The 14,826-nt window shown below is 38.5% G+C and overlaps 1 protein-coding gene across 2 annotated transcripts in view; it reads right to left on the reverse strand.

Annotated features, from left to right (window-relative positions):
* Window positions 1-12,213: 12,213 nt before the first annotated feature.
* Window positions 12,214-14,826, reverse strand: part of LOC144085282 (alanine aminotransferase 2-like) — a 21,378-nt gene continuing 18,765 nt past the window's right edge. For both annotated transcript variants that reach the window (XM_077614369.1, XM_077614368.1), the window contains 2 exons: window positions 14,783-14,826; window positions 12,214-12,626 (listed from right to left, as the gene is read on the reverse strand). The exon at window positions 14,783-14,826 is cut by the window's right edge and continues 69 nt beyond it. In XM_077614369.1, the coding sequence (XP_077470495.1) occupies window positions 12,536-12,626; window positions 14,783-14,826 (135 nt within the window). In that variant the 3' untranslated portion in view covers window positions 12,214-12,535. The remainder of the gene's footprint in view (window positions 12,627-14,782) is intronic.

A 14,826-nucleotide genomic window follows, 5' to 3' on the forward strand; every position in this document is an offset into this window, starting at 1 on the left:
CCACTAACCCACCATGTCCCTTTTTTTAATAAAATATATTTTATATATCAATCGTATTTATTTAGCACCAAAAAACGTGTTAAAGTAAAAGCAGTCATAGATAAGAACAATTTAGCATCCTATTAGCCTAGCATCCATGTTTTTGGCATGTGGGAGGAAACTGGAATACCCAAAGAAAACCCACGCCACCCTGAAGAAAACCCATGCCATCCCGGGGAGAACATGCAAACTCCACACAGCGATGAGCGACCTGGGATCGAACCCACGACCCCACAACTGCAAGGCGGGCTGGCTAACCACTAGCCCCCCCCTCAAATTTTTTTTGAAGATGGTCAGCTCGTCATGTAAAGGGCTAATTAGAGACATTAAAGTAGAAGACAAAAATGGCGCGGTGGTCTGGCACCACCAGGTCACACCTCAGCGACTCCCTGAGTCCAATTTATCATGTGAGGAAAATCTATGGAGTAAGTGAAACGAAGGAGGGAGTGACTGCCAGGAGGCAGTGAAGGATGACGCCGCACTGACGAGCACACCAAATGAAAGTCAAATCAAAACCCACCCGTCGCTCCATCAATTATCCCGCTCGCTCAAATTAGCCTTTAGCGCCTCGGACTCCAACCGCACAAACGGGACGCCCATCTCATCGACGCGAGGCGGGTCGCCGGGATTAAAAAGGAATATCTCCGTGAGAATTTCCTCCGTTTTTGTTCCCCCTTTTAAAAGTTTGAGCGATGAAGGGCCGATTCTTGTGGAGGGAAAATAATGATGTGCTCTCGGATGCACGGCCCGTCACTCAGAGAGCCGCCAGGTGGGGAGATGGATGGGACGTTAACTTGTGAGCGGGCGTTACCAAATTGTTGGGAAAAGTCTCAAAATAAAGACGGAAAACAATGTCAAGGCGTTAAATATTTGAAAGACTCGGGGATTTAAAAAAAAAAAATTGCTGTGAGGCCGACGGGTTAACCACTTACCACCGTGCCGCCCCATTTTTTTCTCCAAAAAGTGAGATACCAAAAAGCAAATAATCGTTTTCAAGTGTAATTTCGGTATTAATCGGGATTAATTGGGATTAATCGGGATTAATCGGGATTAATCGGGATCTAGTAATCCAAATTGTATTGTTGGATATGAGAGAATATAACAAAAAAGCAAAATTGTTTTCAAGTGTCATTTTGAGATTAATCGGGATTAATCGTAATCTGTGAATGGTAATATGAATTGTATTGATGGATATGAGGGAATATACACCTATAATGTATTTAATTTAATCGGGATTCATCGGGATCTAGTAATCCGAATTGTATTGTTGGATATGAGGGAATATAACAAAAAAGCAAATATCGTTTTCAAGTGTCATTTTGGGATTAATCGGGATTAATCGTAATCTGTGAATTTTAATACAAATTGTATTGATGGATATGAGGGAATATACACCTATAATTTATTTATTTTAATCAGGATTAATCGGGATCCAGTAATCCGAATTGTATTGTTGGATATGAGGGAATATATACACCTATAACTTATTTAATTTACTTTTAATCCCGCTTTTTAACACTTTTGTGAGTCCCATGCACCGGGTTGCTTGAAAGTTGAACTTGGGGGTGTCGTGTGCTATGTTTATATGGTTATTTCTTCTCATTTTCCGAACTGCTTCTCTTCACAAGGGTCCGCGGGGGTGCTGGAGCCTATCCCAGCGAACTATGGGCACCAAGGGGGCGACACTGAATTGTTAGCCAGCCAATCACGGGGTACGAGGAGACAAAGGACCGACCACACTCATACCTAGCAACTATTTAGCATCCAATTAGCCTAGCATACATATATTGGTAAAGTGGGAGGAAACCGGAATACCCGGAGAAAACCCACGATAGCCCAGGGACGACATCAAACTCCACACAGTGACGACCCACCCGGGATCGAACCCGCGACCTCCGAACTGCGAGGCCGACGCGTTCACCACTCCTCCACCGCGCCTCTTTATACGATTCTTCTCTCTAGTAATAAATCTAAATCTCATCTGATGAACGAACTCCAGCTCGTGCCGGGCTGCTTTCATAACCGTTTTTGTTGACATTTTAGTGTTGTCTTATATTGTTATCCTCCGAAATGGCAGCGTTAATCACCTTGGAGGAAAGAACACGTTTTTAGTGGGTGAAAGTAGCGGGCGTGAAGGAGAATATAGTACATAAAGGCGCAGTGTGACATACTGCCATGGCGGTGAGTCAGTCAGCGGGCTCTTGTTAGCCTCTATTCCTTTTGCCTTTTTTTCCGACTTTTTTTCTCCTTTTTTGTCCTTTTTTTTCGCTCTCCACGGCTCCATTGAGTCGGTCGGGCCTCACGGAACGCCACGGCGTCCAAAAACCCGCGGCGAAATAGTTTTAAACGGCCGTTGACGTCCATTGTCGACTTCTAAAGTGGGCTCACCTCGGGCCAAAAAGTCAGGGAAGATTCTTACGGCGGGCCTGACAGCCGCTTTTGACGTTCATTTACAGCCAGTCAAGGCGGGGGTCCCTGGGGGAGGATGGGGGGGGGCAGTGTCTGATGATTCCTGACATCTGGACAAGCAGATGTTCAGAGGACATGAATAAAACATGGAGCGCCGATCGTCTAATAGAATGTGTGAGGAGTCCGCGAGACGGAGATGCCGCATGAAATATGGATGCCGTGTGAAGGGTGATGAGATTCCTTTGGGGGGGGGGGGGGGGGGGGGGCAGACTTTGGGGGATCACTAAGTCATTGGCTGCCAGTTGGTAGCGAGCCCCTCCCACTTCGGACGTCTATTGCTGTCGTTGGGATTGAAACGTGATCATTCCTAATGGGAGCAATCAGTTAATAAATAGTGGTACCTCGATATACGAGCAATTTGAGATACGAGTAAAATTTTGGGTAAATATTTATCTTGAGATATGAGACAAATTTTGATTTACGAGCATACTCGGGCTGATCATAAGAACAACATGGCCACTGTCTTTCCCGTCGCAACTCTTTCGTGTAATGTCTCTACGAGCACTGGGCGCAGCGTTGCATTTTTTTTGCATGTTTTTTTTCCCGTTGGTCAGTGCAAATGCCGGAGCTTGTTCGCTAATACAAGATGAGTAGTATATACTACTTCTAGTTGGTTAGTGGTTGTGCGTTATCCTGTTTTGAGGACATTTGTGTGCATCATTTTGGGAATATTTTGAAGGGAATACAAAAGCAAACAACCCTCGATAGGTTGCATCTGAAAGTCAGGGTGGAGGCGGGGCCAATAGAGCCAACCCGGGAGAAGAAAGGTATCAAAATATTTTAAAAAAATTGAATTAAGTTTAGTGTAAGGTTAGATTACATCAATTTTTGAGTTTCTATCGTAATTAAAGTTCATTTAAATTTGTTTATGTTATGTTACGAGCGCGTTGCCGTGTAAAAAGTCTCCCCTTCTTGTTAGGGCCTATTTTCAATACTATTTTCACCATAAGGCTGCAGTTTAGAGTTTAGCAGTGATCTCCAACCACTCCTAATAATCATAATATTCTTAGTGTAATGGCATTTCTTAGGTGTACCTAATGAAAAGGCCGGGGGGAGAGTCAAGGTGGGCCGCATGGCGCATGTGATACACCTGCAGACACCATAACAGAAGGTGTTTGAGAAGGTGGGAGACAACAGAAGGTGACACTGTTGCTCCCTAATAAAAGCTTTCAAAGATATTGTCTAGAAATGAAAAATTAGTGTCTGCTTGGAGGAGGTTGACTGTTCTAGGATCGGACCCCCTTTGCGCCCCACACCTTTGACACCACTGCCAAAGACGCACTCTGTGTCAGAAGTCACGTTTTGTAAGCGTGTGCTTACAGTACAGTGATACCTTGAGATACAAGCTTAATGCGTTCCGGGACTGAGCTCGTATGTCGATTTACTCGTATCTCAAATGAACGTTTCCCATTGAAATGAACTAAATACAAATTAATTTGTTCCCACCCTCTGGGGAAAAAAAACACCAAAAACAGGATATTACAATGAGAAAACATTTTTGTTGGTTGTAATTCACCATCTACTAACAGAGTAACAAATAACTAGTGGTTATGATGTTTAATAATAAAATGAGGCATTTTTTTTTACACAATGGGGAGTTATTTCGTGCTTAATATCGATTGTCATCATAAGTCTTTTCCTCGCGCTACCCTTCATTGCACCGGCTTGCATTGGATCCATTATGTTAGAACACGTGTCAAAGTGGCGGCCCGGGGGCCAAATCTGGCCTGCCGCATCATTTTGTGTGGCCCGGGAAAGTCAATCATGAGTGGCGACTTTCTGTTTTAGGATCAAATTCAAATGAAGAGTATAGATGTATATTACATTTCCTGATTTTCCCTCTTTTAAATCAATCATTGTCATTTTGTTAATCATTTTTTTCTGTTTTTAGTTCAAAAATCATTTTGTAATATCTAAAAATATATAAAAAGGCTAAAATAAACATTGTTTTAGATCTATAAAAACTGAATATTCAGGTATTTTAATCCAGTTCTTTTAATCCGTTTATAAAAAAAAAGAATCAAAATATTATATCTAAGATGATCCGGCCCACATGAAATCGAAGTTGACGTTCAAGTGGTTTCTGTTTTAGGATCAAATTCAAATGAAGAGTATAGATGTATATTAAATGTCCTGATTTTCCCCCTTTTAAATCAATCATTGTCATTTTTTATCATTTTTTTCCTTGGTGTTTTTAGGTCAAAAAGCATTTTGTAATATATAAAAAGGCTAAAATAAACATTGTTTTAGATCTATAAAAACTGGATATTCAGGTATTTTAATCCATTTATAAAAAAAAGAATCAAAATATTATATCTAAGATGGTCCGGCCCACGTGAAATCGAGTTGACGTTAACGCGGCCCGCCAACCAACCCGAGTCTGACTCGGCTTTTGGCCCGCGCGCCGCGGCTTTGCCCAAGACTTTTTTGTGACTCCGTTCTTGTGTCAGAAGTCCCTCTTTTGTCCTTTTCTTCCTTTTTCTTTTTCTCTATCTTGTTGGGCTGTTGACAAAAAGGCCAAAGCCAAAGGCTGCTCTCAACAGGAGGGAGAGCACATTGCGATATCACGCCGCCCACTCAAAGCTGCTCCCGCCGTGTCCAACCCAGAGGAATAACCGTCCGTGGTGGCGGTGGCGGTGGAGGTTTTTGTTTATTCTTTTTTTTTTCCTCTCCTCTTTTCATTCAAGCTACAAAATCCCAGCGATGATGTTAATTACCCATGCTGCTTTGCATCCGGCTGGAGACAATACGGTCTTGATTGCACAATGACCCTCTTCAACCTGGTTATTGTTAAGCTTTAATGATTCCAAAAGTTCACTTGGGGAAAAAATCGAAATGCGTTTTGTAACAATTATGGTGATGGCTGGACAAGTATTTCAGTGAATAACTTTGAAAAAACAAACAAACATGCAATCGAGTAGTCGTTTATTAGTCGTTTTTGTTGTCAGTATGCTCAGCTTTTTGTCATTTGTAACTTAATTTCAACTCTAATGACAAGAAATTATTTTTAATATTGGTCCTATAATCGCAATTTGTTTTGTGCGGGTGTGTTTACATTTTTGGATGCTTAATAAATAGGATTAATATACAAAATTATATATGATTCAAAATAGTGGGCCGGTGGAAGAGTGGTTAGCGCATTAGCCTCGCAGTTTGAGAATCGAGGGTTCGATCCCTAGGTGGGTCCTCACTGTGTGGAATTTGCGTGGTTTTACATGGGTTTTCTCTGGGTACTCCGGTTTCCTCCCACATCCCAAAAACATGCATGCTAGGCTAGCTGGTTGTACACTCTAAATATTTGATTGGTTGTCTGTCTCGTGGCTTGCGATTGGCTGGCCACCGATTCGGGGTGTGTCCCGCCTGCTCAGCTGGGCTGGACTCCCGCACCCCCGCGAACTTTGTGAGGATATGTGGTACAGAAAATGAATGAAGGATTAGAAATAATATTTAAGTGCATACACTAATTTATGCGCAGAGGTTGAAATTGTTAAGTTATCGAAATTTTGCAAATCGTTCGTGTTCCGGCGCAAAAAGGATGTCGTATCCTTTCCTTTCCGTGGACTGTCTTTCTTTTTTTAGAATGGCTCCAGAAAGTGCTTCCAGTTACTAACCCAATTAAAAGATCAGGTTATTTGCTTTCGGCGAATCGCGCGCATCATCCGCCGAGAGAAGGTGAATCATGGGACGTGCTCGCTGCGATCGGGGAGCCTTCGGTAAGGGGCGCGCGAGCGAGGCTTATGAGTCCCATTTTTGTCCGTTTTGAAGTGTCACGTCGAGTACGATTACCTTAAAGCTGGCAACAAAAATGGTCATTCTTCTCATAATTAGCTCAAATTTGACAAGGGCTCGTGTATGTATAATAAGGCTTTTTTTAATTAAAAAGCGACATAGTATAGTAAGGCTTTTTTTTCGTAAAAAAACGACATAGTATAGTAAGGCTTTTTTTTGTAAAAAAGGACATATATTAGTATTCTGTAAAGGCTTTTTTGTAAAAAAAAAGGACATATATTAGTATTCTGTAAAGGCTTTTTTTCTTTTAAAAAAACGACATAGTATAGTAAGGCTTTTTTTCTTAAAAAATGACATAGTATAGTAAGGCTTTTTTCGTAAAAAACGACATAGTATAGTAAGGCTTTTTTTTCGTAAAAAACGACAGTATAGTAAGGCTTTTTTTTCGTAAAAAACGACATAGTATAGTAAGGCTTTTTTCTCTCGGAAAAAAACGACATAGTATAGTAAGGCTTTTTTTCGTAAAAAAACGACATAGTATAGTAAGTCTTTTTTTCGTAAAAAACAACATAGTATAGTAAGGCTTTTTTCTCTCGTAAAAACGACATAGTATAATAAGGCTGTTTTCTTTTTAAAAAAGCGACATCGTATAGTAAGGCTTATCTTCTTAAAAAAACGACCATGTATAGTAAGGTTTTTTTTTTTTAAATGACCATGTAAGGCTTTTTTCTTAAAAAACGACATAGTATAGAAAGGCTTTTTTCTTAAAAAACGACCATGTATAGTAAGGCTTTTTTTCTAAAAAAAACGACATAGTATAGTAAGGCTTTTATTTCTTAAAAAATGACATAGTATAGTAAGGCTTTTTTTCTTTAAAAAATGACATAGTATAGTAAGGATTTTTTTCTGGAAAAAACGACATAGTATAGTAAGGCATTTTTCTTTTTAAAAAAAACGACATGGTACAGTAAGGCTTTTTTCGTAAAAAAACGACATAGTATAGTACGGCTTTTTTTCTTAAAAAACGACATAGTATAGTAAGGCTTTTTTGTTAAAAAACTACATAGTATAGTCAGGCTTTTTCCTTTAAAAAACGACACAGTATAGTAAGGATTTTTTATTTAAAAAACTACATAGTATAGTAAGGCTTTTTTCTTTAAAAAACGAAATAGTTTAGTAAGGCTTTTTTCTTAAAAAACAAAATAGTATAGTAAGGCTTTTTTCTTTAAAAAAGACCATGTATAGTAAGGCTTTTTTTTAAATGATCATTTATAGTAAGGCTTTTTTTCTGATGGAAATATGTCAGGAATCTCATTCCTTCCAATGTCAAGGCCCTCTTCATTTAATGCACAAAGTACACAACGGCCTCCCTGTCAATGTTTATGTTGTGAATGAGGCTAGGTCAAAGGTCGTCTCGGCCTGCGGGGGCAGGGCTCGCTGACCAGACGGGGGGAAAAAAATTCAGCTTTGGCCGCAAAATATTACGATAAAAGCCAGAAGATGAAAGAGACAGAATAAGTCGATTGATTTTCATGGAGATGTCAATCGATGCTTTGTTTGGTTTGACAGCGTCCGAGGGTGCCGTGTCGCAATCCGGCGCGGCTGAGATTGAGCGGCGTCGGGGGGCTTAGTGGCAAACACAATCGAGGAGTGTAAACATACTGAGGGCGGGGGGAAGGGGCCGATCAATGGCCGCAGTCTGGGATTGATTAATTACCCCTGGAAGGAGAGTGAGGGTTGAGGGCACCACAGAAACCTGATCAGAACAAGATTTATCACCCAATCTTCGGAGCATCTCGACAACATTTGCCTTCTTTTTCATCCCTGCCCTTCTCCCCTTAAATTGGCCGCAGGCTAGCCCCCCGACGGAGCCTTTCAAAATAAAAGCCGCACTCCAGTATCTCATTGGACGGCTGCTGGCTAAGACTTTGTTTGTATATTAAGGGGATTTTTTTATATGATAAAATTACCATATAGCTTTAAAAATAAAAGACCAAGGCTATTTTCCGTGAAAAAAAAATAAAAAAAAGTAGACCATGTATAGTAAGGCTTTTATTTTTTGCTCAAAAATGGATCATGTATAGTAAGGCTTTTTTTCTTGGAAAAAGACCAAGTATCCTAAGGCAGTTTTTATTAATAAAAAATAAATAAAAGAATACCAGGTATAGCAAGGCCTTTTTCTTGGAAAAAAACAACCAAATGTAATAAGGCTATTTTTCTTGAAAAAAAAAACAACCAAGTATAGTAAGGCATTTTTTTTCTTGGAAAAAAAGACCTAGTATAATAAGGCTTTTTAAAATTGAAATAAAAGACTCAAGTATAATAAAGGTTTTGGAATTGAAAAAAAAGACCAAGTACAGTAAAGCATTTTTATTGAAAAAAAGACCAAGTATAGTAAGGCTTTTATTTATTTAAAAAAAGACCAAGTATAAGGCATTCTTTATTGAAAAAAAGACCATGTATAGGAAGTCATTTTTCGCGTTAAAAAAGACCAAGTATAGTAAGGCAATTTTTATTAAAAAAAAAAAAAAAAAGACCAAGTATAGTAAGACTTTTATTTGTTCAAAAAGTGACCATGTACACTATCTTTTTTTCTTGGAGAAAAAAAGATCAAGTATAGTAAGACTTTTTCCTTAAAAAACAATTTGTTCAAAAAAACAACCTTTTATCATAGGTCTCACCCATTCATATTCAACACCGCTTATCCCAGTCAGGGTTGTGGGGGTGCTGGAGTCCTTCCCAGCTGACCTCATGCCAAAGTCTAAGGTTTTTTTTCTTAAAAAACGACATAGTATAGTAAGGCGTTTTTCTTTAAAAAACGACATAGTATTGTAAGGCTTTTTCCGTAAAAAAACAACATAGTATAGTAAGGCTTTTTCCGTAAAAAATCGACATAGTATAGTAAGGCTTTTTTCTTAAAAAACGACATAGTATAGTAAGGCTTTTTTTCATAAAAATCGACATAGTATAGTAAGGCTTTTTTTTCATAAAATACGACATAGTATAGTAAGGCTTTTTTTCGTAAAAATACGACATAGTATAGTAAGGCTTTTTTTCTTAACAAAACGACATAGTAAAGTAAGGCTTTTTTTCTTAAAAAATGACCATGTATAGTAAGGCTTTTTTCTTTTAAAAAAACGACATAGTATAGTAAGGCTTTTTTTCCTAAAAAACTACATAGTATAGTAAGGCTTTTTTTTTCTTAAAAAAACGTCCATTATAGTGAGGCTTTTTTTCGTAAAAAAGTTGTCCTCTAATCCAAATCCCTCAAATCCACCCCTGTCCACACCAAATCTGAAAGACAAAAGTATATCCAAAAATGTCGACTTACTTAACACCTAAAAAAATAGGCGACCGGCTAGAGCGAATTCCTCCCGCAATCCGCCAATCGAAGGTCACCCAATCTGGAATTGTCTGTCGCCAGACCAAAAAAAACGAGTGGTCGTTGTCATAACGGAGACAGCCACTTGACAGCGCTCTCTCCCCGCGTGTCCCCCTTACATTGGCAGGCCGGCTAATGATGACCTTTAGTGTCAGCGGGTGAGCCACCCCACTTAAATCGGAGACGTGGGGGGAAGGGAGTACGGGGGGGTCCCCACCCGGGGACGCATCGCCGCTGGACCGAACGCTCCGAGGACCTTCGGGTCGGGGAAGAAGCAAGACGGGCCGCAATTAGGATTCTGGAAGCCCTTTGTCAACTTTAATTGAAGCTGACAGCCACTGTGGAGGAGGAAGAACAAGACAAGTCCAAAAAAACCCTTCCAACTACATGATTCAGACCCCCCCGGTACAGTCCATCAATACACACACACAAATACACACGAATACACACACTGCAGTACCATCCGTCTCGGCAAAATGCATCCCACGCAATAATGAAGATGATGGATTCATTAAGATGGCGGAAGTTGTGATATCTGCATAAAAAGAACTTTTGGTTTAGTCTGTAGATGCTCTTTCAACTTGCCGTTTTGGGTTATTCTGGAATGTAGTAGTCGGCCGTGTTTTACGGAGTATAAGTCGTAATTTTTTACGGAGTTGGGCCGGGTTCGCGACTATGAATGTAGAATTATGTTTTGTTTGTTTTGTCTGATAGACTGTTATGTTGGTTTTTTTTTAGGTTGAAGTTATCTGAAAATCTTTTTAGACGGTTGTTCTGGGTTTTGGTATTGGTGTGGTACTAACAAAAAAAATATGGTAATAATTTTACATATTTTTTTCTGATTTCCTTTTCTATTCACTTAAATGAGGATTTTTTTTGACCATGTACAGTAAGGCTTTTTTAATGACCATGTTTAGTAAGTTTAAAAAAAAAAATGACCAGGCTTTTTTCCTTAAAAATGTATAGTGGGCTTTTTAATAAAAAAACGACCAGTAAGGCTTTTTTTTAAATGACCATGTATAGTAAGGCTTTTTAAAAAAATAAAAAAAGACCATGTATAGTAAGGCTTTTTTTTTATTAAAAAAAGACCATGTATAGTAAGGCTTTTTTTAAATAAAAAAAGACCATGTAAAGTAAGGCTTTTTTTAAAGACCAAGGTGCGTCTTATAGTGCGGAAAATGCAGTAGATTTTTTTTTTCTTAGTTGAATGAAAAATAGAAAATGGAATCAAAGGTGCTATTAAAAATGCTAGTTAATGTTTAGAAGGAAGGAGATGATGGATTAAAAATAATGATGTTGAAAATGATATTTATCAATTTTTCTCTTTTCCAAGGCCGCAAAAATGAGAAATTGTTTACCCGTTCCATTGTTTGTGTCGAATAACCGGTGGTTATGATTGAAAGCTATGCGTACTTGACACGTAAGTAAAGATTTCAAGGCTTCATAAAAGCATAAAGCACTCGAAAGCTATTCCGAGAAAATGATTGGATTATTGCCTTTCTTTCAATTAGTCACATTCAGCGGACCATCAGGTGGAGCGGACGCCGCAATCAATGGCAACAATGGCCCAAGTGATGGCGGAGGAAGGCCCGCAGTGATTAGCTGTCACCCAACCAGGACTCAAGTCCGTCGAGCCCCGCGACGCGACGCTTTGTTCCCAAGAAAGTTCCACCTTAATGCAACAAACACAACTTTGGTAAGACATCAAAAATACTTTCATATATTTGTTTTTTGCACCAGTTATCCTCACTAGATTAGGGTGAGGGGTGCTGGAGCCTATCCCAGCTAACTATGGGTACCAGGCGGGGGACACCCTGAATCAGTGGCCGGCCAATCACAGGGCACGAGGAGATAATTAACCGGTCTGTGTTAGCTCGGGGCAATGTTGTGTAGAATTAGCCTAGCTAGCTTGTTTTGGGGATGTGGGGGGAAATTGGAGTGCCCGGAGAAAATGCAAACTGTATAGAGTGAGGGACAAGCTGGGGTCAAACCCTCAACCCCAGAACAGCGAGGCTGAAGTGCTAACCACTTGGCGTTTGAGGGGCCTATGGAAAAATTGGCGACATTTGAGGGGCCAGTGGGAAATAAGTGGCTATATTTGAAGGGCCAATGGGAAAAATTGGTAGCATTTGAGGGGGCAATTGGAAAAATTGGCGATATTTGAGGGGCCAGTGGGGAAAAATTGGCTACATTTGGAGGGCCAATGGGTAAAATTGGTAACAATTGAGGGGCCAATGGGAAAAATTTGGCTATATTTGAAGGGCCAATGGGTAAAATTGGCAACAATTGAGGGGCCAATGGGAAAGAATTAGGCTATATTTGAGGGGTCAATTGGAAAAATTGGTGACATTTGAGGGGCCAGTGGGAAAATTTGGCTATATTTGAAGGGCCAATGGGAAACATTGGTGGCATTTGAGGGGCCAATGGAAAGAATTGGCTATATTTGAAGGGCCAATGGGTAAAATTGGCAACAATTGAGGGGCCAATGGGAAAAAATAGGCTATATTTGAGGGGCCAATGGGTAAAATTTGGCTATATTTGAGGGGCCAATGGAGAAAACTGGCTTTTTCATTTTTCCAAAAAAAAGGTCAAAATCAGGTGGAGGAATGACATTTATTTTGGTCATGCAAATCCCACTTGCTCCATATAATAATCCCGCTCTTGTACGGCCATTTGCAATGAATATTTGACATTTGTTTCCTTTAAGCAGCATTCATTTAGCTTTCCCTTTTTGAATAAAAAAAAAAACCTTGGCACAGACCAAGAACACTGTACAACAATTCCAATGCCAACTTTGTTTTGGGTGCCCTTGTTTCGACATGCGCGAACGTAGAAAGAAGTGTTAATGTGAAGGCACTTAAAAAAAATTAAAATAAACTGGGTGGTAGGGATTTTGGCACAAGTTCTTGGTGAGATTTAAGAGTACCGCTCGGTGAAACTCTGGTGGAATTCCTTCACTTTGCTAAGGAGGATCTTCAGCTTCTCGGCGGGGGGCAGGATGGTCATCCTAAAAAAGAAAATGCGAAATTCAATTCATATTTTACGACAGAAAAATTCAAAATTTGTCTGAATTTTCAATGCAAACTATTGCTTGACAAATATAAATGAAAAGTTTATAGTGTAGGAACAACAATACAAACGTCAAACAAAGGTAAGTCACAATCGGAGAGTATTTCACTGGACACTAGAGGGCAGTATTTACCTTCAAAGTTAAGTTATAGTACAAAGACTATTTTTAAAACGTCTAAATAATATTAAATAGACACCTTAAAAACATCGCGAGTAGTCTTGGAACCTGTTAACCGCGATAAACGAGGTATTACTGTATTCTTTTAGTGTGGTATGAGTCCCTCTAGTGGTACGCAAAAGAATTGCAGCACGTTTTTGTTAATCTTTTATGTTCAGTAAACGTTTTAAACATTGTTATTTCAGCGTCCAAACTTTGTTAGAATTGAAACCAAATGTTTTAAAGAACCGCCCAAGTTTCTGTTGATTTCCCCGCAAGTGGATTTAGGCCATTAAAAAGTACTTCAATGAAAAGTGAAGTACTTTTTAAACCAAGCAGAGTACGGCAGCGTTAAATGTATCTCCCCCGCTTTTTTAACACATTTGTAGCGAGAGCAAAGTTGTTAAGCCTCGCCCGGCGTCTTAAGCGGCGGAGCGTTTAAAGATTTCCCCCGACTTTGAAGGATCACCGTTAAGAGAAGTGCTTCGATAGCGACGATAAAGCAAAAAAAAAACCTCATTTTGTAGCGGTGGATACAAATACCATCGACTCGGAGTCAATTAGCCACTCTGGACTCAAATACATAAAGGAATTAATTAAAATGCCTACCGAAAAGCATCATTTAGGATAGTGATTTTTAAACATCCTAGTCATTTTTTTAAAAGATAGAAATCCGGCATATGAGGACAAAATCTGTGTGTGTGTGTGTGTGGGTATGTTTGCTATTCATACAGACTTTGAAGTAAAACTTAATGATTGACGCAGCGGCGTTTTTATAATCATATCTGTTGTAGTGCTAGTGAGCCAATGGGTTGTTCATTTTCTGTGTTGCTTATCCTCGCGAGGGTGCCGAAGCCGTTTCCAGTTAACTATACCCTGAATTAGTTGCCAGCCAATCGCAGGGCAAGAAGAGGCAAACAATCAGTTGCTAGGGAAAATGTAATGTTTAATTAGCTTAGCATGCATGTTTTTGGGCTGTGGGAGGAAACCGGAGTACCCGGAGAAAACCTACGTAAGCCCGGGGAGAACAAGCACTCGTCTAGCATAAATACTTGGTAATGTTGAAAATTAAAAATTAAAAAAATATTAAATAACATTTAAAGTAAAATAAAAGGTAAAATTATATAAAATTAAATAAGTCAAATAAAAGTTACAATAAAATAAAATGTAATAAGTCAAATAAGAGCTAAAATTAAATAAAATGTAATAAGTAAAATAAAATTAAAAATTAAATGTAATAAGTAAAATAAAAGTAAAAATTAAATTAAATGTAATAAGTAAAATAAAAGTTCAAATTAAATCAAATGTAATAAGTAAAATAAAAGTTCAAATTAAATCAAATGTCATAAGTAAAATAAAAGTTCAAATTAAATCAAATGTTATAAGTAAAATAAAAGTTCAAATTAAATCAAATGTCATAAGTAAAATAGAAGTTCAAATTAAATCAAATGTAATAAGTAAAATAAAAGTTAAAGTTAAATAAAATATAATAAGTCAAATAAAAGTTAAAACTAAATAAAATGTAATAAGTCAAATAAAAGTTAAAACTAAATAAAATGTAATAAGTCAAATAAAAGTAAAAGTTAAATAAAATGTAATAAGTCAAATAAAAGTTAAAATTAAATAAAAAATAATTATCATTAACTAATACATTTAATGAAAATTGCATACAAAATTTAAAATGACAACGTTTAAATCGCTTAATAATGTCACGGTTTAAAAAACCAATCAAATTAAATGTTTAACTACCGTAATGATGTGACTTTAAGCCGCTACATTTTTCTCTCCGTATTTCTGAACCCAAGCGTGTCTCAATGAACTCTTTGGCTGCCAAAACATAGTCTTAACTTTGGATTCTTGGCCAAGTTGTCTTCTCCCAGACGAAATGAATTGGACGTGACCGAGATCATTAATTTTTGCGAGTAGCCGCTAAGTACCTGAAGTGGTAGGTCCCGTCCCTCTGTCCAAAACCGCTCCCAGG

The sequence above is a fragment of the Stigmatopora argus genome, chromosome 12 (genome assembly GCF_051989625.1).
Source record: "Stigmatopora argus isolate UIUO_Sarg chromosome 12, RoL_Sarg_1.0, whole genome shotgun sequence".
Taxonomy (NCBI): domain Eukaryota; kingdom Metazoa; phylum Chordata; class Actinopteri; order Syngnathiformes; family Syngnathidae; genus Stigmatopora; species Stigmatopora argus.